This window comes from Phodopus roborovskii, unplaced genomic scaffold, assembly GCF_943737965.1.
Source record: "Phodopus roborovskii unplaced genomic scaffold, PHOROB, whole genome shotgun sequence".
Lineage (NCBI taxonomy): Eukaryota > Metazoa > Chordata > Mammalia > Rodentia > Cricetidae > Phodopus > Phodopus roborovskii.
In genome coordinates, this window is record NW_026126646.1 from 3,424,461 (window position 1) to 3,446,214 (window position 21,754).

The window sequence follows — 21,754 nt, forward strand, 5'->3', positions numbered from 1 at the left end:
GAACTGAGCTAAATAAAATGGTACTGCCTAAAAGTAACACTGCTATTTCTAAATGTCCTTGGCAATTAAATATTCAGAAAGTCAGTGAAGCCCCAAGAAAGTGGAAAAAAAAATTAAGTTGTTTACAGCTAACCATTCATCAGCCACTGGCACGAAAGATGTCAGAAGCCTCCACCTTGGCCCTGCAGAGGAAAACTCAAATAAGTTTTTCAAGACTGTCTTCACTGGGTTAAATTACAAGCAATAACCAACCTCCCTGGAGAAGCTACAGTCCACAACTACGTGAGTGTACAATCCAGAGAACTGAAATCTGACTCTAATTCAAGGAATGCCATGCCTTCCACAACATCTGTGTATCAAAAAATAGAAACATTCAAACTATAAAATAATCGTTATTTGATAAATTTCAAAAATAACTGAATGCTCAAAGTAGTCCAAGTGCATTCCAATAGGAACATAATCTGATCCATAGGCCTAATCCCTTTGAAATGAGGTAGAATCCTCCAATTCAGCAAATGATAAAACAAATATCCTTTGTAACAAAACATAGCACAGCATTCTAACCTTCTAACAGTAACAAAAATTTTATATCAATATGTTCACAACATAGCCCTACCAAAAAAAAATCATGAACTAATTAAAACTGCTGCTTTAGATCTCCAGCTGTCTGGCCAGCAGCCCTGCCCAAACTGAACTGCGGCACACCAGCAGGAGCAACTACAGCTTTATCAAAACAACTGTGGCATCTCATCTTTTGTTTTATCTTTCATGGTTGACTTATGAACTGACTGGTGGTGGTAAACTGATTTGTGAATATGGCAGCTCAGGAACACAAAACAAGCAATGGAAGCATAAAAGTCATCTAAGACTCATGAATGAAAATGCTGACATCATAGCTCAGCTCCCAGAGCTGGAGGATACAAGGAAGTGTGCATTTACTTTCCGGGATGCTAAATCACCAAAGTCACTTAGTGAAAAGAGAAGGTACACAAAACAGCCCTTCACTGCTCAGAATAGAAAGAGAGACAACAGAAAAAAACATTTTTACCTTTGCTCTAGCCCAGAAATGACAGACAACGCATGTAGCACAAACAAGCACTACTTATGAATGACTGAGCTATTTCAGGTTATTACAGCACTTTTTAAAGGTGTGTGTGTGTGGGTGTGTGGGTGTGTGGGTGTGTGTGTGTGTGTGTGTGTGTGTGTGTGTGTAGGTGTCTAAATAAGCAGGATATGACCGTCATCCCCATCATAAAAATTTTCCCACTTGGGGCTGAAGAGATGGCTCAGCAGTTGAGAGCACTTGCTGTTCTTCTAGGGGACCAGAGTTAGGTTCCCAGCACCTACATCAGGCAGCTCACATCTCTTCTGGCCTTTGGAGGCATCTACATGTGTGCACACACAGCCACACACATATACAAATAAACAGTAAGATGAACCTTTAAAACACTTTCTCCCACTGTGTGACCTATCAACTACAAAAAGTATGTGCCAGCAACAAGAACAGACTGGCTGGCTCTGCTACACTACACTGGTCATAAGTAATTCTAAACATAGCAGTAAAACTCATAGGGCTGCACAACTACCTAGATTTTTATGTGAGGGAAAGGATGCTTTTATGGCATGATGTAATGTAAACTACTATCACAAAACCTTGATTCATTCAGGACTATTAAAGCAGCTAGTAGTGAGACTGTTCATATTTTTCATCTTCTTGCAGAATTGAAACACTAAGAAATAAGAACTTCTACAAAGTTTAGATAAAATTTTCTAAAATCCTTCTACTCAGGATTACTTAAGCCACTAATTCTAGATCCCCAATGTTAAGATGATTACACCCTTAGAAAACAGCAGCAGTCTCAGAGCCTGTGTGACCTCTACACAGCACAGAACTACAAGGACAGCCTCACTAGCCATCTGCAAGGCTTAAAATAGCCATTCACCAAAATGGATTTTTTTTTTAATTTAAGCAATAAACAATTCTGCCAATAAACATTTTGAAAAGGAGATCTTATTAAGTTAAAATGCAAACATGCCAGTTTTATCTACAGATCTGGGATGCTGACGATCACCTCAACTTCACAAGCACCTCTGATAGAACACCACTACCCCCTTGTGGATTCGAAATAAAAATTCTTATCTACTTTTGAAATGTTCCATTCTGCTCAATTTCCAAACTTTAGATTTTCTTCACTAGACACTGTTATTTTATCTTAAGTACTCTCTAAGGAGAAGGTGGGGAAACAGGTTTTAAGGTCACCAAGGCCATCAGCAACTTTGTGGTACAGTCTGATACTCAGTTGTTAAAGAACATCAGTTACATTTCCAATTACCATCTTAGGGTTGTCTTAATCATTAATTGCTAATTATATTACTCTTACAGCTTTGTGCTTCCTGATTTTAAACTTCATACTAATTTTATCATTTCTAAAGAGTTTGATATCCAACTGCCTCAAAACCCAAGGGGTAACGAACTCTTCAGAAAGGGACTAAAACCAAGTCTAAATTTACAAAGATAGAAATTCCTGACTTAACTCACATGCCTTCAGAAATAATTCTTGGCAGTCTCAACCAACCCTGATAAAAGAAAACTACAAGACATTTTTTAAAGCTAGAAACAAGGGGTGTGGGTTGTTTTTCAGTTGAAAGAGCACCTCCAAATCAACCATGGAGGCACTGTGTCTGCAATCACAGAACCTGGCTAGCAGAGCAAGAAGTTCAAGGTCACCCTCAACTACATGGTGTATATTTAAGGCCAGCCTGGGCTACATGGGGGGGGAGAAAGGTGGTGATGAAGAGTGAATCTGGAAACATCTACACATAGCTTTGACATCATACATAAACCAATCTCACTGATGCAGATTAAACAGGCTGACATACCTGGTTTATCCATCCTGACACTAGGTTTTTCAACAGTGTGCAGTGACAGGGACAAAGAGTCAAGATTGCCTACCCACACTGTCACGAAAATCTCCACCTCATTCTCAAACATATGCAGAATTCATAAGAGGGCACCGTAATTAACCATTGCCATCCGAGACGTTAGGTGGGAATAAAGAGGAAAAAAATTAGGCAGGTGTTATGGTAACTGATAAGGAAAAATGGAGAGATACTACACAGTCTGCTAGAGAGAATGCAAATGACATTTAGAATGCATACCCAAAGGTATCAATTGTGCTCCAGCCCAAAGCTAATGGCTAAACACAGCAGGCGCAATCAGAACTAGTCTTCAGTATGGTCTGCTTTGTTGGGGATTATTTTGTCACTGTTACTGTTTCTGGATGTTTCTGGGGGGAGAGGAGTAGAGTGTTTTGGTCGGCATGCTGAAGTAAAACACAATGTCATTTTGTCTCCAAGCACTGCCATGCTTGGCATTCCTTTCAAGGCCCACAGTTCTCTACAGAAAGGAGAGGGAAGGAGACAGTCCAGGCCAGCACACCTCCTTCAGAGTCAGGAAGGAGGCTAACTAAATCTAAAGGGGGAAGAAAGTGACTTAACTTTTCCAAATGAGCAAAGGATTTGTGTACAAGAAAACATGCAATCATATGAAGCGTGAGCAGAACACTGGGATGACTACACAAGAACCATTAAAACAAAAGATATCTCAGTCCTTCCATCTTATGCTATGCCAATCGTTTGAAAAATAAAGGCCATTCCTCTTGAGAGAGAGAGATGGGTAGAGATCACTGTGGCTGGCTGATCCGCTGCACGCTGGGGTGCATAGTATTTCTTTTTAGGTCAAGAATGAGGTTTTTAAAAATGCTCAATAAGCATTACCAGTCTTTACAGGAGAACCATGCAAGCAATGATGCTCAAAACAGAGAGAGGGAACCTGGAAATAGTGTCTCAACGCTTTGATGGGGAACATATACTATGGAGAACAGAATGAAGTATCAGACTATTGCTCAGTGTCTACACACTACCTCATACATGACAAATACTATAGGGGGACAGACCAATTCCACCTTCTAATGATAATGCTAACAACCACAAGACAACTGAGTACTACGCCCATGATGGGCAGCCTTGACCCTAAACCTGAACAGAAGGGAGGAAGACAAGGTGGTGGAGGCGGGGGATAAGAGGCAGGGAGGGCGAGCAGGCAGGCAGGCAGGCAGGTGCCCCATCCTAAAGCAAGTTGGATAAAGAATTAGAACTAAAACACCTCCACCCTCACCCCATGCATCAGACTGCACCACAGCACAAGGTGAGGCAGAAGAGTTCTAAGAGACAGTAGTCTCACACTTTCTGCAAACAAAATCTCCCAAAGACTAGTATAGTTATTAACTGTACCCAAAGAATTGTAATGCAATCAAACCAGAAAGAAGCCAGGTAAATTCAGCAAAAACAAATTCCCAAAATCCTACATGGGGAGGCTCAGAAATGTAAAGGACATCATTTCATTTGGACTCCAATTATAAATGCCACTATTCCCTTGCTGGGACTGAGAGCCCAAGCCACCTACCTATCATACAGGTAGAGAAGAGGAAAAGGAGGTAGAACCTGAGTTGCCCAGAATAATAAACAAAGTATGATGATATTCGTTAGATACACAATACTGAAGATGACCCATGCAACGGAAATACAAAAGAGACACATTATCACCTGTCACAACAAAAGCATCAGTGGACAAAAGGGCACAGCCACCCATAGACTGTAAGGGTTGCCACAGGAGTAAAAGCTACAGAACTAGCTTCTACAACCGCTGAAGAAAACCCTGACTTCGGAGAGGAAAAGAATGAACACACTTCAGATTACCTTTGATCAATGTCAACATCATAGTGAGTACCTCAAAGGAAGATACAAATCGCAGTACTATTAAATGGCATAAAGAAGGGAAAGTCACATAAGCTAGTAACTGTATCAGGCTCTGGCCTTGGGGTGGTGGCCACACTTAGGCATTAGATTCAGATAACTCAACTGCAAAGCCAAGTGATGGCTCATTCAGTGCCTAACACAGGACAGCATGAACCAGGGAGACATCAGAAGAAAATGCTGTTTTTCTCAAAGTTCTTCAATGTGAAAATGGTCTGTTACATATAAATGCTATGTTCCATGCATGCTACCTAGTATGCAGTGCTGCTGTTCTGACACATGCTAAGCATTCCAATCACATGTCTACCTAAAGTTACATCTAGTCACATTAAGAGTGACTGTACTTTCTTACATGTGCACACACCCAAACACACACCCACCCCACAGTCGGGCAGAGAGCTCTAAATGCCTTTCCCAGTACACCCTCCACCCTCTTCACCTTCCCCACTCCTGCAGGAAGGAAAAAGCTCCACAGGATAGCACACTATTCAAGTATTTTTGTAATATTACAATACACAAAAATTAAAATTCAGAAACGGTTTATAAATAAGACTTTATTAAAGTCAAGTACAGACAGACTGACTGTCATTTACACAGAAAGCTAACAAGATCCACTGTGGTCTTGGACAAAGTCACTGAAGCCCACAGGTCCCTGCACACAGCAGACATCCAGGAAAGAGTTCCAGAGTGAACAGCTGAGTAATGGAGTACAGACAGAGCAATGACTTCAGAAGAGCAGACACTAAGACACCACCGAAGACTCGATGGGCACAACTGTGGGAGGCCAAGAACTTGAGAGCCCTCTTCTATTACTGTTCCCACAAGGCACAAAAAAGGAAGCATTCTCCCAGCTGCCACGAACAAGACATAAGGAACAGGACAAAGTAATGAACAGGGAATGGGCTCAAAAGTGGCTACCTCAAGATCAGAAAGAATTCAAATCCCACCAGCACACGGACTAACACCTAGAATGGACCATTTTAGGGGGAAAAACTAAAACCACCGAGGCCTGAAAACTAAAAAAACAGAAAATGTGGCTGAGGTGGACATGGTACCCCTGGCTTGTGATTCCAGCATTCAGAAGGCTGAGGCAGGAGGACTGATCCCCAAATTCAAGGCCAAGCTGTTCTACACAGCAAACTCTAGGCTAGCCTGAGCTACAGAACATGACCTGTCTCAAAAAGACAAAACACTAAAAATTTTGATAAGTAAAAAGGATGAAAATGTGGCTAAGTATGACATAAGCTGGTCTCCATGAGAAAGAGTGATGCTACTCTTTTAGAAGGGAAAGCTGACCCAACCTGACCTTGAGGAGAAGTCGATGTGAACATGTCAACATGCAGAATGCACTCAAGAGTGAGATGAAGAAACCAAACATTTCCAAGAACAGGGTAAGTCAGGTCTTCAAGGAGACAAGAGAAAAAGATCATTTGGCTTTTCCCAAAATGTTAATGAATTAGAGGGGTAGAAGAGAAAATTATGTCTGGACAGAAAGATGCAAAGAAAAACAGCAAAGTGATTAAGAAAACCAGGGTAACCCTGTACAAGGCAGGAGAAAAGAGCTGATTTCTAACCATTCAGAGCCCAGCCACCCCAGCCACCCAGTAAGAGAAAGCCCACTTAACTCAAGCCTAACTTGAGACAGTCAGGCTCCCTGGTGGACAGTCCGTGTGAGGGGCATTCTGCTGGACAGTGACAACTCCCAAGGGTAGTTGGTGGCCTGGAGAAGGGCAAAGAGTCAGGACCAGAAACAAGACAACTGTCCTGAGCCCATGCCAACACACACAGAAGGCATTCAACTCATTTACCCAAGGCTAATACCCTAGAAACAAACAAGCCCCCCCTCCCCATCTAACAAGAGGCACAGGACGAAAAAGCAGCCTGAAAATGGAAGACACACAGACACACACAGGAAAAAAAAAATCAGACCAAATTCTGGTGGTGGATATCATACTGAAAAGCACAAACTGACACATTCCCTTACTTGGGAAATCAAGGTAGATAGCTCCCGTAGTAGAAAAAGTGCTTCAAGAGCTCACACATACTCTCGCAAACACACAGACTCAGGCACACAAGCAGAGCTGGATAGAGGGTGAGGCTCCACACTAGGCCTGTTAAAAAGTAAGACTTCAGTGCTGAGTAAAAATGCAAGAGACAGGGCAGTGAGGCCCCTGAGCAGAGCTGGAGCAGCTGGGCTCTCGACACTCACCAGCCTCAGAGAGAGGAAGCTGGGAAAACCCTGCCACTTCCCAGGGAGTGGCAAGCCACTTTTCCAAAGGCACATTCTCCTAACTTCACAACGTCTCTCCCTTCATTGGCTGAAATACAACAGGGACACACTTGGAGACATCAGTTCCCAGTTCTATCAGGGAGAAGCAAGAGCTTCTCCGATTCCCATCATTTTCCAAAACACAGGAAATCTTTCTCCTACACTGCAGTTAAAAAAAAAAAAACAAAATAGTAAGAATACTAACCCTGAATTCCAGACGGAAAGGTCTGGGCACTCATCAGAAAGCACCCCACACAGGGGAGAGGTGAGCACTCTGGGTGGCATTCTGCTTGTGCAGTACAATACAAATGGCAAGGGAAGGAGGGGTGACAAATGGCATTCGTCAATGGCACCTGACTCTTCCAAGTCTGAAGTCACCAATAACGTATATGGATATGTATATATAAACCCCACCACTCTGGGCATAGAGCTGTTATCCGACCCTTCTCACTTTCTCGGTGAACGTACAGAAGAGAGAAGAGTGGCTTGTGTGTGTCAACAGTTGTGTAGAGCATCACAATTTCTGTGATGCCAAAGAACCACAAAAGAGAGAGAGAGAGAGAGAGAGAGAGAGAGAGAGAGAGAGAGAGAGAGAGAAAGTCCCCTTTGCCTGAAAGGCACAAGATCCCACTAGAGATAGACCAGGGCAAAGGAAGGCGCTGGTACAACAGGGAGCACACAAGCTACCTCTTCTCAAATGGCATGTGGGCGACGAGGGTGTCTACACTCCCGATTCTGGATATAAAGGCATATGGCTTCTCCTTACCCAGCCAACATGAATACAATTTGAGAAAATTAGAAAAAGTCAAGGTAACAGGCTCACTAAATATGGCTGACTGGGAAACAGAAGCCATAAGGAGGATGTGAGTTCTCTCTCAAAAAAAAAAGGATTGAGAAGAAGTTTATTTCCAAGAAAGATTCAAAGACTGCATGAGATGGGACGAAAAAAGTACGGTTCTTACTGCTCAGGAGACAAGCGTCAGAGCACAAAGTCCAAGGGCACATGACCCCTTTCCCAGCGGGTTGTGTTGATGGGTGAAGGGTGCCCCCTAAGATCCAAAAGTGAACGGGGAGCAGCAACAGAAAGGAGTAATTCCTGAGGTCTCTTTTCACTCAAGTGGTAGACACCTCGGAAGCCCTGCCTGCCCTACATCTTACTGGGGCGCCCACCCTGGTCCAGACAGGGAACTCCAAGGAGAGAGACTAAGGAGAGGAGCAGTGGAGCGTCCGGTTTTCCCCACGAGAAAGAGGGCAACTCGAAGGGTATTCGGGAAATGAGCTCACCCTAACCCGGCAAAGTGTGCGGAGAGTGTAGACCTGGAAAAAGTGTCCGCCTTCCTATTTAGAAATGACTTCAGAGCTGCACAGGGCCCCACGAGCCACTGGGCGAGCAAAGAAGGAAGAAGAGCACGGATAGCCCGAGTCCCCTTGTCCTGGCGAAAAAGGGTAAAGCCAGCGTGCAGAGGCTGCGCGGCCCCCCGAGAGTCCCCGGGAAAGGGGGACAGGCTCACACGGAAGCCTCCGTGCTCGGCGAGGATCGGGGTCACGGAAGGTAAAGGGCAAGGCGGTGTGGAGACCCCACCCTCTCGGCAGCGAGGGAGCAAGGGCAAGAGTGGAAGAGCACGCCGCGAGGGGCGGGGAGGCCGCACGAGGCCCCCGGCCGTGCCGGGGGAGGGGTCGCCCGGGGCCTCGGCCGAGGGGCGCTCGGCTCGAGGGGGGCCCCCTGGCGGGGACCCGCGCGGGGACACCCCCGGGCCGGCGCTAGGAGGCGCCTCGCGGCCCGAGGGGGGCTGTGGAGGGGAACGTCCGGCCCTGACGCCGCCACGGCCGCCGGCACCGGTGACCGCGAGACCCCGCGGCCCGGGAAACTTTCCTCCCCGCGGCCCCCGGACGCCCGGGCCGGCGCGGCGGGAATGCCCCGGGCCGGGTGCGGGAGGCGCCGCGGCTCCGGCTCCTCCTCCCTGGGCCCGGCCCCCGCCCCGCGCGCCCCGCGCGCCCCCCGCCCCGGCCTGCCGCCCCCGGGGCTGGGTGCGGGGCGCCGCGCTCGGCCGGCCCGCGAGTCACCTCAGGACTCGGCCGCGCTCCGCCCCCCCACCCCGCCGGCGCCCTCCCCGCGCCCGCCGCGCCCCCGCGCTCGCGCCCCGCGCCGCCGATGCCCGGGATGTCCGGCGCGGCCACGGGCCCGCCGCGCCGCCGCCACCCTGACAGCCCCGGGCCCTCGCGCTCCGGCTCTCACCTTCCGGCTTGTTTTCGGCAGCCATTTCCCCTCCGCGCGCCACATCCTCCTCCTCCTCGCGACCGGGACCCCGAGCGCGCGCCTCGTACCGCCGCCGCCGCCGGCCCAGCCACCCCGCCGCCGCCGCGCACCCGCCCTGGCCCCGCCCCGCGGCCCACGCACAGCGCCCATTGGGCAGCGCGTCTGCCAGTCGCGGCTCCTGCGACCAATCGAGCCGCACCAGGGGTCTCACTACTCTCCGGGAGGAGCGTCCTATCCACCCAGCCCATTGGCTGGCCACCACCGCACCGACTAAAGTGATTGGCCTTGAATCAACGCCCCCTCCCCACCCACTCCCAGGAAAACCCGCCCCCCAGACCTAAACAAAGCTTCCTAGTGGCCAGGGGCCGCAAGGACGGCCCAATCAGGACGAGCCTGACACGGAATATTTCCTCGAGGCCGAGACGTAGTGTTTTGATTGGGCGTCACAACAGTGTTTCCCAAGCCGTCCAGACCAATCAAAGGGGGTTCCCGGAACTCGGGAACGGCTGTGGGAAGCCCCGCCTCCCAGCGTGACCGTCATGAGGAAGGCGCTCGCTCATTGGCGCGCTGGGGCTTTTCCCGCGTGCTCCCGGAGCTGAAGGACGTTCCCGGGGAAGCCGCTGCCGGCGCGTGGGGGTCCCGGTGTCTGAGGGAGACACGCCGGATCGCCGGGATCCCGCAGCCTGCGGCGCGGGCCGGGGGCAGCACTGTCGGGGGGGGCAGGACGCGAGGCGCCCGGGCGTCCCCGAGCCCTTCGGCGGGGAGTCCGGGCGTCGCTGCCCGCCGCGGGGGAGGGGCGCGCCTCCCGGCAGGCCCCGCCCCTCGAGCCAGCCCCGCCCCTTCCTGGCCTCCGATCCCCGCCCCCTCGGCCGGCGCTGCGTCCCCGCGGCAGCCCTACGCTCCCGCCCGCCTTGCGTTTCTCTGTCCCCTTTTCTAGCGGCTTAAAATACTGAAACTTTATTTTGGTCACGTTGTCCATGTGACCGGCGGAGCCGATGAGTCATAGGTGCCTGTCCCAAGCTGCAGCCGCGGATTCGGGGCTCGGAACGCTCGACCTCGGCTAGCCTAGCTAGTGGCTCCCGCGCTCCCGGCACTTCAGTCGGATTCCGGCCGCAGCTCCTCGCAGCTCTCCTGGAAGTAGGGGATTCGCAAGCCCCGCAGACACAAATCCCCCGGGCCAGCCAGGAGAGCTGCAAAGTGCTACGCCCTCTTCCACGGAAATTCAGGGCTTCTGCACGTGGCCAGAAAAGAAAGAGCAGAGGACGGAAGGAGGGAGGAAAAGGGCAGAGTGTAGGAATTCCGCACATGGACAGAAAAAAGAGGGGGCGAGGAGGAGGGGAGAGCTGCAGGAATTCTGCACGTGCACCCAAGGGAACGCAGGTTAATGAATAGCAGCCGAGCTCCAGATTCCTCTGTAAACTTGCACTGTTTGATTCCTCAACATCCTTTTCCCACCGTTTGCTGCTAGCAGAAGCACCGAAAAGTCGATCGAGTGTTTTGGCGTTAGGATTGATCGTCAAAGCCAGTCTCTGCCAATCCTAACAACATGTGTTCTTTTTCTGGTGCTCGCCGCGGAGAACTGCTTAGGTTGTTCCAAAAATAAAGATGTCCCAAAAGAATGGTTTGTATTGTGTACTCATTCTTCAACAAACTTTAATTTTATAAGCCTCAAAAAAAGGCGAAATTTTAACAACTAGGGTACAGTATTTTATTGATTAGCATTCTTAATAGCACCTGTGTTACCTCTGGAAACGCTGGTGGCATTGTAAATTAGTATAACCCTTTCAAAAAGCAATTTCACGGTATGTATTAAAAGCCATAAAAATATCTACGTCTTTTGACCTGGGAATCTTATTTCTGAGAATCTGTTGTAAGGAAATAAAGCCGCCACGTGAGAAAGAGCTAGGAGTATGAAGATATTCTTCACTGATCACTGTGTTTGTTACAAGAACGTGAACCGCGGAGGCTGGGGAGATGGCCCAAGAGTCAGAAGCCCAACCTGCTCTTTCTGAGGATGCCAGTCTGATTCCCAGCACCCACACTGGGCAGATCGCATCTACCAGTGACTGCAGCTCCGCAATCGCCTGCACTCATGTGCACACCCCTCACACACAGTTAACAATGTAAAGAGTGGGCACATCCCAAAGTGCTAATGTTGGCCGTTTAACCTGTGAGTCGTGCTTAGCCACCCAGTGAACACTGTACACTAGTCACATGTCAAAACGGACAAACTCACCCACTGCTGGAGGTGTTCATTTACAAACATAATGGAATGATAGCTAGCTAATACTGCATTCGAAAGCTAAGGATGCTGCTCGTTTGGGAGAGGGCTTTGCCTAGCATGTGTGAAGCTTTAGATTTCCTTCCCCAGCAGCAAATAAACCAAGTACGGTGGCAAAAGCAAAGAACTCCAATACTCAGGAGGCAGAAACAGGAGGGTCAGAGACAAGTCAAGGTCGCCTCCAGCTACATAGTGAGTTTATCTCAAAAGAGCCACACACAGAAATGATATTTAAGAGGCCAGAGTATTACTTTACTGTCTCTATTTTCCATAATATAGCCACAATGTGGTTCCGTTGCTTTTTTATACTTGAAGTTAAAACCTCAGTGAAGACATAGGTGCAAGGCTGGCATGGTAGCTCATGCTTACAGCCCCAACACTGCAGAGGCTGAGGCACAAGGTGAGCCTGGGGCTGCAGAGGGGGCTGAGGGGTTAAGAGCGCTTTGTGCTCCTGCAGAGGACCTGGGTTCAGTTCCCAGCATTCACATGGTGGCTCACAACTGTCTATAACCCAGTTCTGGGAGATCTAGCACACTCTGGCCTCAAAGGACACTAGGCACAAGGTGCACGTAGAAAAATGCAGGCAAAACAAACACATAGAATAAATAATAATGGTGATGATGAGATAGGTTTGCTAACTGTGTGTAGTAGCAGATACTCAGGGCCCAGGGCTGCCTCGTTTTCTCTAGCCTCTGATGCTGTTGATTTGTTTTATTTTGGATTCCCATTTGTATTTGGTTGGGGTGTTAAATTGGGGGGTTTTTGTTGTGGGGAGAGGGAGGGAGGGAGGATGAGGGAATGTGGTTGTTCATGGTCTCCCTTCTCCTCTCCCTTCCCCTCCCTGCCCCTCTCTCTTCCCCCCTCCCTTCCTCTCTCCTCCTCTCTCCCTCCCCTCCCTCTCCCTCTCTCTCTCCCCCTCCCTCCCCCCTCCTTCTCTCTGCCTATTGACTTAAGGCAGGCTCTTTCCCTGAAGCTTGCTGTTTCAGCCCCTCTGCCTGGCCAGTGTGTGCTCTTGGAACCCTGCCCGTGCCCCCAGTGTACACTGCAGGCATGCACAGCCATATACAGCTCTTTGCACGAGGGCTGGAAAACTGAGACCTGTTTCCAGCCCGAGCCTTTCCATTTTCAAACAAGGAGAACAATATACTTTTCTTTAAATATTAAGCCATGGGATATCATGTAGCCATCTTTATTTACTTATTTTAAAAAAAAAAAAAATTATCTATTATGTACACAGTGTTCTGCCTGCTTATATGCCAGTGCACCAGAAGAGGGCACCAGATCTCATTACAGATGGTTGTGAGCCGCGGTGTGGTTGCTGGGAATTGATCTCAGGATTCCTGGAAGAGCAGCCAATGCTCTTTACCTCTGAGCCATCCCTCCAGCCCAATGTAGCCATCTTTAAAACAAAGGTAAACCAATATCTACCAACTGAGAGGTCTCCTGCTCAAATGATTAACTGGGAAAAAAGCGTTGAGCTTAATGATGCTGTTCTCACAGAAACACAGATATTTCTGTGAGTACAGAGTTTCCCAACAACAGCGAAGGGCCCTGCTCTTGCAGGAAACCCAGATTCAGTTCCCAGCATCAACATGGTGGCTCACAGGCCTCTGTCATTCCAGTTCTAGAGGATCTAGTGCCCTCTTCTGGCTCCTTGGGCACCAGGCATGTATGTGCATATACATACACACATACATATGTACAAGTGTACCTATGTACATACATACACTCATACACATAAAATAGGAGTAAAAAAAACGAATGTATTCCCTTTAGTTACCTTTGAGAATGGAGCAGAAATAAGGTGAGGGCCCTTTGTTTGATATGATTTAAATTTATTTACCATGTGCATTCATACTGAGGGGCACTTATGACATTCCAGATATCAGTTCCACGTTGGGGACTCAACAAAACATGCTAAAACGCCTGCCCTGCTGGAGGGGACATTGAAAGATAGATAATAAGCATGTAATTTGTGGTTGAAGGTAGCAATTGAAGGCTATTAAGTGCTTGTAGAAAAATAATGAAAGTTCAGTTTTGTGTTGTTTGTTTTGGTTTGGTTTGGTTTTTGGTTTGTTCGTTTGTTTGTTTGTTTTGGAGAAAATGGGTCATAGAGGTACTCTCTGGGTCCTGTAGGAAACAAGAGTAGTAGCAATTATAGAGTGGTTGGGATAATGTTTTACACAGAGGAACCAGCATGAGCTGAAACCAGGCCAAAGCACAGCCCGCTGCTCTCTGTGGGGATACTGGGTTTTATTCTGAAGGTTCTTGCAAGCCAGCATGGGGGTAGGTCTTCAGCTCAGGGTGTTATCTTACTGGTGCTTTTGAAGGATCCTTCTCCAGCCAAATGGAGACTGCACCTCCACGCCAGACACAGAGAAATATGTAGGAAATGATGGCAGACCTCTGGCTCCATGGTGGAGTCCGCAGGGGGTATCATTTCCCTGGACATGTCCTAACAACTTCCCTTCATGTCTTAAAACAATAGAAGTGTGTTCTGTTACAACTGTGGAAGCCAGAGTCCAAAATGAGTTTCGCGAGACCAAAGTGACAGTGTTAGCAGCCCCACAGGCTAAGAAGGATCCTTGCTGGCTTCTTCCAAAGCCTAGAGTGTGGGGGTTGACCATATCCATCCTCTCTCTGTCTCTCTCTCTGATTTTATGTATTTATTATCTATACAGTCTTCTCTCTGTGTGCCAGCAGAGGGCACTAGTTCCCATTGAAGGTGGTTGTGAGCCACCATGTGGTTGCCCAGAATCAAACTCAGGACCTCTGGAAGAGCAGTCAGTGCTCCTAACCACTGAGCCATCTCTCCAGCTGCCCACACTCATCCTCTCCTGGTCTAGCATCTTCAATTCTTTCCCTCTGGGCAGTCTTTATTGTTTGTGCCAATTCTGCCACCAATCTTTGCCTAGCTTTTTTTTTTTTTTAAATAAGGTCTTGTGTAGCCCAGTTTGGTCTGTGTTTGTGCACCACTATGTCCATTTTATTCGGTGCTAGGGATAGACTTGGGCTTTGTTGTGTTAGGCAGGTACTGTACCAAACGAGCTACTGAGGACCCATCAAGAGAATTCAGACAAGAAGGAGCCAAATATTTTCCAAATAAAATGGCGTTCACAGGTCCCAGGCAGTGAGAGTTGACTTCTTTGGCAACCGTTCCCAGATAGTCCCGCATCAGGAGAAAAGTCAGTAGTGAAGAACAGGAGCAAAGTCTTCAAGTGCCATGGACTCTGCTCTCTGCTGCCGACCACTCAATCTGCCTCTGCTCCACAAAAGCAGTGCTGAGCAATGCGTACACAAATGGACATGTCTATGTTTCAATAAAACTTTATTTGAAAAGACAGGTGGCAAAAACTAAACCTGGGAAGAGGGAAGAGAGGTTTTACCACATAGGTGGCTTTAGAATGTATGCTGAAAGTAGATGCCTCGGGTTTTGCTGAAGACTTGAGATAAAATGGAAATGTGGGCTGCAGAGATTCAGTTCACAACACCCACACCGAGCAACTAATAACTATGTGTAATACCTGTTTCGGGGAATCTGATGCCCTCTTCTAATACTCTGTGGGCACTAGCAAATATGTGGTGCATATACATACAGGCAGACACACCCATACACATAACTTTTTTATTTTATTATTTTATGTGTATGAGTGTTTTGCCTGCAAGTGTGTGTGTGTATGTGTGTGTGTAACATGTACATGCCTAGTAGGCCTTCAAATGCCAGAAGATGGCATCAGATCCCCTAGGATTGAAGTTACAGATGGTTGTGACCACTGTTAGATGCTGTGAATAAACCCTAGGTCATCTGAAAGAACAACAAGCATTCTCAACCACTAAGCAGACTCTCCAGCCCCACATTTTTAAAAAAAAAATGTTAAAATAAAGAAAATAAATAGAAATGCTTTGGTCCAAGGCTTGGCTCTTGGAATTTGGGTTGTTTTGATTTGCTGTTTGGTTGGTTAGTTGGTTGTTTGGTTGGTTGGTTGGTTGGTTGGTTGGTTGGTTGGTTGGTTGTTGGGTTGGTTGGTTGGTTAGTTGTTCTGTTGGTTGGTTGGTTGGTTGGTTGGTTGGCTGTTGGGTTGGTTGGTTGGTTGGTTGGTTGATTGATTGTTCTGTTGGTTGGTTGGTTGGTTGATTGTTCGGTTGGTTGGTTGGTTGGTTGGTTGGTTGGTTGGTTGGTTAATTGGTTGGTTTTGGGAAGGGCCTCACTGTGAAGCCCTGGTTAGGCTGGAACTCACTGTATACATATTCCAGGATGGCCTCAAATTCACACAGATCTGCCTGCTTCAGCCTCCCAAGTGCCCACACCAGACTTCATTTTTGTTTTTCTTATAGGAAATATCATGTAGCTCAAGCTAACCTTGAACCCATCAGGCAACCATGGATGGCTTTGAACTCCTGATCCTGCTGAGTGCTGAGATGTTGGGTTTGTTGTCTGAGCAAAATAGTTACCAATGTGGAATTTAAAGCCAGGGGGTGAGGGCTTAGTGAAGGTGGAAACCCACAACTCAGCTTGGGACATGTTATTAATTCTAAATGCCTGTTTGATATTCAACTGGCAATATTGCAAAGCTAAAGGAATCTACGCATCTGCTATACAGCGGAGTGTGACTAGAGACACAAAATAAGTGGTTTCCAGCACCCAATGGTGTAACCCAGGAGGCTGCACGAGCTTCCCTCAAGGAGGAGGAGAGCAGATTTGTCCATCACACTCTTCAGCAAGATAAAAACCATGGTTCTCTTGTCAATACAAGGTGAAGATGCCAAGAGTTTTCTTCATTGTTCTTATTAGTGAGAGAACCTGAATGATGCTGAAGCTGATTCAGAGAATTCACAGGACAGAGGCAGATGCAGGCAAGCGAAGATGCTGGCTAAGACATGTGAGATCACTTAGTGACCCATAAGGTAACGACGGTTATGTTTGGGATTGTGCTTCCTACATAGAAAAAAAAACTCATTTGCATATGTAGTGTTCTAGTTTGCTTTCTGTTGCTGGGATGAAATACCATGACCAAAGGCAATTTGGGGGAGAAAAGTTTGTCTGGTCTATAGATTACAGTCCACCAAGGAGGGGAAGCCAAGGAAGGAGCTCAAGGCAAGAGCTGAAGCAGAGACCAAGGAGGATGGATGCTCAGTCTTGCTTCAGCCACCCTTCTTACACAACCCAGGATCACTTGCTAAGGGTTAGCACTGCCCACAGTGGTCTGGGCCTCCCACATGCATAGCCCAGTCTGCATTGGCCCATTTCCGTTTCTACCTTGTCTATAAAACAGCAATTAAAAGTGCCCCCAACAGAATAACATGGCCCCAAACTGGAGAATCCACTTGGTATAGTTGCGTCTTTCTCATTCCCAAATTTCAGCCATGTTTGCCCTACACCACCATTCAACAGCAATTAAGCACCTCTCAGGTGATTGGCATTGCCCTGTACCACTAAGACACAGCACTGCCAGTGTGGTGCCTCACACCTCCAATCTCTGCACTCAGGAGGCTGAGGTGGGAAGATTCTGAGTTCAAGGATAGCCTGTGCTACATAGCAATACCCTTAACAGAGAGGCAACTTAGTAGAGCACATCATTACACAGAACACATCCCCCTGCTCTCTTGGTTCTTCTGATGGAAGACCAACACACACAATAAGTAGACACTACAGTCTATGTAGACACTCCATAGTCTATGTGGACACTCCACAGTCTATGTGGACACTCCACAGTCTATGTGGACACTCCACAGTCTATGTGGACACTCCACAGTCTATGTGGACACTCCACAGTCTATGTGGACACTCCACAGTCTATGTGGACACTCCACAGTCTATGTGGACACTCCACAGTCTATGTGGACACTCCACAGTCTATGTGGACACTCCACAGTCTATGTGGACACTCACTCCATAGTCTATGTGGACACTCCACAGTCTATGTGGACACTCACTCCATAGTCTATGTGGACACTCCATAGTCTATGTGGACACTCCACAGTCTATGTGGACACTCCACAGTCTATGTGGACACTCACTCCATAGTCTATGTGGACACTCCACAGTCTATGTGGACACTCACTCCATAGTCTATGTGGACACTCCACAGTCTATGTGGACACTCCACAGTCTATGTGGACACTCACTCCATAGTCTATGTGGACACTCCATAGTCTATGTGGACACTCCATAGTCTATGTGGACACTCCACAGTCTATGTGGACACTCACTCCATAGTCTATGTGGACACTCCACAGCCTATGTGGACACTCCACAGTCTATGTGGACACTCACTCCATAGTCTATGTGGACACTCCATAGTCTATGTGGACACTCCACAGTCTATGTGGACACTCCACAGTCTATGTGGACACTCCACAGTCTATGTGGACACTCACTCCATAGTCTATGTGGACACTCCACAGTCTATGTGGACACTCCACAGTCTATGTGGACACTCCACAGTCTATGTGGACACTCACTCCATAGTCTATGTGGACACTCCATAGTCTATGTGGACACTCCACAGTCTATGTGGACACTCCACAGTCTATGTGGACACTCCACAGTCTATGTGGACACTCCACAGTCTATGTGGACACTCACTCCATAGTCTATGTGGACACTCCACAGTCTATGTGGACACTCCACAGTCTATGTGGACACTCCACAGTCTATGTGGACACTCCACAGTCTATGTGGACACTCCACAGTCTATGTGGACACTCCACAGTCTATGTGGACACTCCACAGTCTATGTGGACACTCCACAGTCTATGTGGACACTCCACAGTCTATGTGGACACTCACTCCATAGTCTATGTGGACACTCCACAGTCTATGTGGACACTCACTCCATAGTCTATGTGGACACTCCACAGTCTATGTGGACACTCCACAGTCTATGTGGACACTCACTCCATAGTCTATGTGGACACTCCATAGTCTATGTGGACACTCCATAGTCTATGTGGACACTCCACAGTCTATGTGGACACTCACTCCATAGTCTATGTGGACACTCCACAGTCTATGTGGACACTCCACAGTCTATGTGGACACTCACTCCATAGTCTATGTGGACACTCCATAGTCTATGTGGACACTCCACAGTCTATGTGGACACTCCACAGTCTATGTGGACACTCACTCCATAGTCTATGTGGACACTCCACAGTCTATGTGGACACTCACTCCATAGTCTATGTGGACACTCCACAGTCTATGTGGACACTCCACAGTCTATGTGGACACTCACTCCATAGTCTATGTGGACACTCCATAGTCTATGTGGACACTCCATAGTCTATGTGGACACTCCACAGTCTATGTGGACACTCACTCCATAGTCTATGTGGACACTCCACAGCCTATGTGGACACTCCACAGTCTATGTGGACACTCACTCCATAGTCTATGTGGACACTCCATAGTCTATGTGGACACTCCACAGTCTATGTGGACACTCCACAGTCTATGTGGACACTCCACAGTCTATGTGGACACTCACTCCATAGTCTATGTGGACACTCCACAGTCTATGTGGACACTCCACAGTCTATGTGGACACTCCACAGTCTATGTGGACACTCACTCCATAGTCTATGTGGACACTCCATAGTCTATGTGGACACTCCACAGTCTATGTGGACACTCCACAGTCTATGTGGACACTCCACAGTCTATGTGGACACTCCACAGTCTATGTGGACACTCACTCCATAGTCTATGTGGACACTCCACAGTCTATGTGGACACTCCACAGTCTATGTGGACACTCCACAGTCTATGTGGACACTCCACAGTCTATGTGGACACTCCACAGTCTATGTGGACACACCATAGTATATATGAGAAGTATATGAAGAAAGAAAAAAAAGAACAAAAATGCACCAAGAGAGTTGGACATGGTGTCACATACTTTTAATTTTAGGACTCAAAAGGCAGAAATAGGAGGCTCTCTATGAGTTCAAGGCCAGCCTAATCTCGACAGTGAGTTCTTGGACAGTCCCTGTCTCAAAAAACAAAAACAATGAAAGTACCCAGAGTGCCAGTTCTGGAGCTGGGAGGATGGCTCAGCAGGTGACATGTCTGTGACAAGTGTGAGGACAGAGCTCAGATCCCCAGCATGCACAGAATTGCCAGGTAGGAGTAGCAGCCTGCCTGTAATGCTAGCATTTAGAGGAAGAAACTAGAGAGCCCAGGAGCAAGCTGGGACCCAGACAAACTGAATCAGATTGTGTAGTGGCATCTTGCCTGGTCTACAATTTCTTCTCAGATGTCCTATTCCACAACTAAAACATTTAGTATTCTGATGTCTCCTCATACCTTTGGAGAATGCTGCTCCTATCCATGCCTCAGTGTTACAGTCAAAAGACTCAATACTGGCTATGTTCAGGGCCGATTCATCCATTAGTGCTAATCTCATCTTTAAGGACCCAAGGACCTTGTTGCATTCCAAATTAGCAGATCCAGAAGCTAGAAGGTTGCTATGAGTTCCAGTGAGAGGCCTCACCTCCATGAAAAGGGTGGAGAGCCAGAGAAGACACCATCTGCTTTCAATTTCCATGGACTCAAACACATGTGCACCCTCACACATTTAAAAATTGCATGCACATGTGAACACCACACACACACAAACACACACAAAGGGCAAAGTCTCATTTTAAATAGAAATGGCCAGAGTAGTCATGATTAAGAAATCGGCATCTTTGCTGGGCAATGGTAGAACATGCCTTTAATGCTAGCCCTTGGGAAGCAGAGACTGGAATCTCTGTGAGTTCAAGGCCAGCCTGGTCTACAGAGCAAGTTCCAGGACTGTTATACAGAGAAACCCTGTCTTGAAAAACAAAGAGGAAGAAAGAAAGAAAGGAAGAAAGAAAGAAAGAGAAATTGGCACCTTATACCATATATATCTATATAGAAATAACAACTAGTACTTCGTAAATACATACACTTTTTAATAATTTGTATTTAAAAATAAGTTTGCATTCGTGCAGACTCGAAGGAGGCAAGGGGATTAATCATGAAGGTATCTAAGAGAAGACTGCTTAATACATTAAAGGAGTTTAGAGGGGTTAATTTTTTTAGCAGCCAAAGAGGGAAAACATAAGCCAAAAGAAAAAAAATCAGATTCTCTGAGGGAGTCAAAACAGTTTGTTTTGTGGCAGCGGCGTGTTCTTTCAAGTTCTCAGAATGCCGTGAGCGTGGGTATGAGAGCGACGTGGAATCAGAAAGGTAATTATGACTCCCCTAATCTTTTCACCCTCCTTCTTCATTAGAAGAGGGTTCCATCTGCCTTGCTACACCACCCACAAAGAATCAGGCCACGTGTGTGACAATATGAAAGGCAAAAATTAAAATTTCTGTAGTAAATAGCAATTCAAAAATAGGTTTCTTCAAAGAGAATTTGCTTGTGAATGGAAGCGCGCTTCAAGTAGACCCGAGACTCCCGCTCTGGTTCGCAGGGCCTCCCCTGTGTAAAGTCGGGGGAAATGGAGTTTTGTTTCTCTGCCCTTGATCTGTGAGAGCAGAGAGCGGGCCAGCGACTGTTTCCTCTTAATCCACACTGTGTAAAGCCCGGCCTGATGACTTGGGCAAAGAGCCCTCAAAGCCCAATTTTGTCCAGTGACAAAGGGTTTCTTTCTTTTTCATCTTGTCAGACATAATCACCTGCAGATACAGTCATTTGCTTTTCCTCCTGTGGGGTTATTTCTTTTTGCCAGCTAACTAACATTTCCTAGGGCAGCCTAAGATGAATCTCTCAGTCTCTGAGATGCTTCAGGCCAATCTGGACTGGGCATTAGAAACAATGAAATTGACCCCAGAACAAAACACCTCCCACTGGACGAGAAGGGGACGACATGTAGATCACCTTGGAGACCAGTTTGGGCCTTGGAGAGGGTGCAGTAAGAGTGCTTGCTGTGCAAGTATAAGGATCTCAGTTCGAACCCAGCACCCACATAAATGCTGGGTGCTACATTGCACACCTATATAACCAAATGCTGGTGTGCAAAAGTGCATGGGGAGGGTTGGCTGAACAGGAAGATCCCTGGGGCTTGCCTGCCAACCAGACTAGCTAAACTCAGCAAGCCGAGATTCAGTGAATAACCCTGCCTCAGGAGAGCAGTCAAGGACACCCAGTGCTGACTT

At 47.4% G+C, this 21,754-nt stretch overlaps 1 protein-coding gene across 1 annotated transcript in view; it reads right to left on the bottom strand.

The window, feature by feature from the left end:
- The window catches only part of Camta1 (calmodulin binding transcription activator 1), an 804,682-nt gene extending 795,216 nt beyond the window's left edge, over positions 1–9,466 (bottom strand). The window contains exon 1 of the mRNA XM_051173965.1: positions 9,321–9,466. Coding sequence (XP_051029922.1) covers positions 9,321–9,365 — 45 coding nt within the window. The 5' untranslated portion in view covers positions 9,366–9,466. The remainder of the gene's footprint in view (positions 1–9,320) is intronic.
- Positions 9,467–21,754: the final 12,288 nt, after the last annotated feature.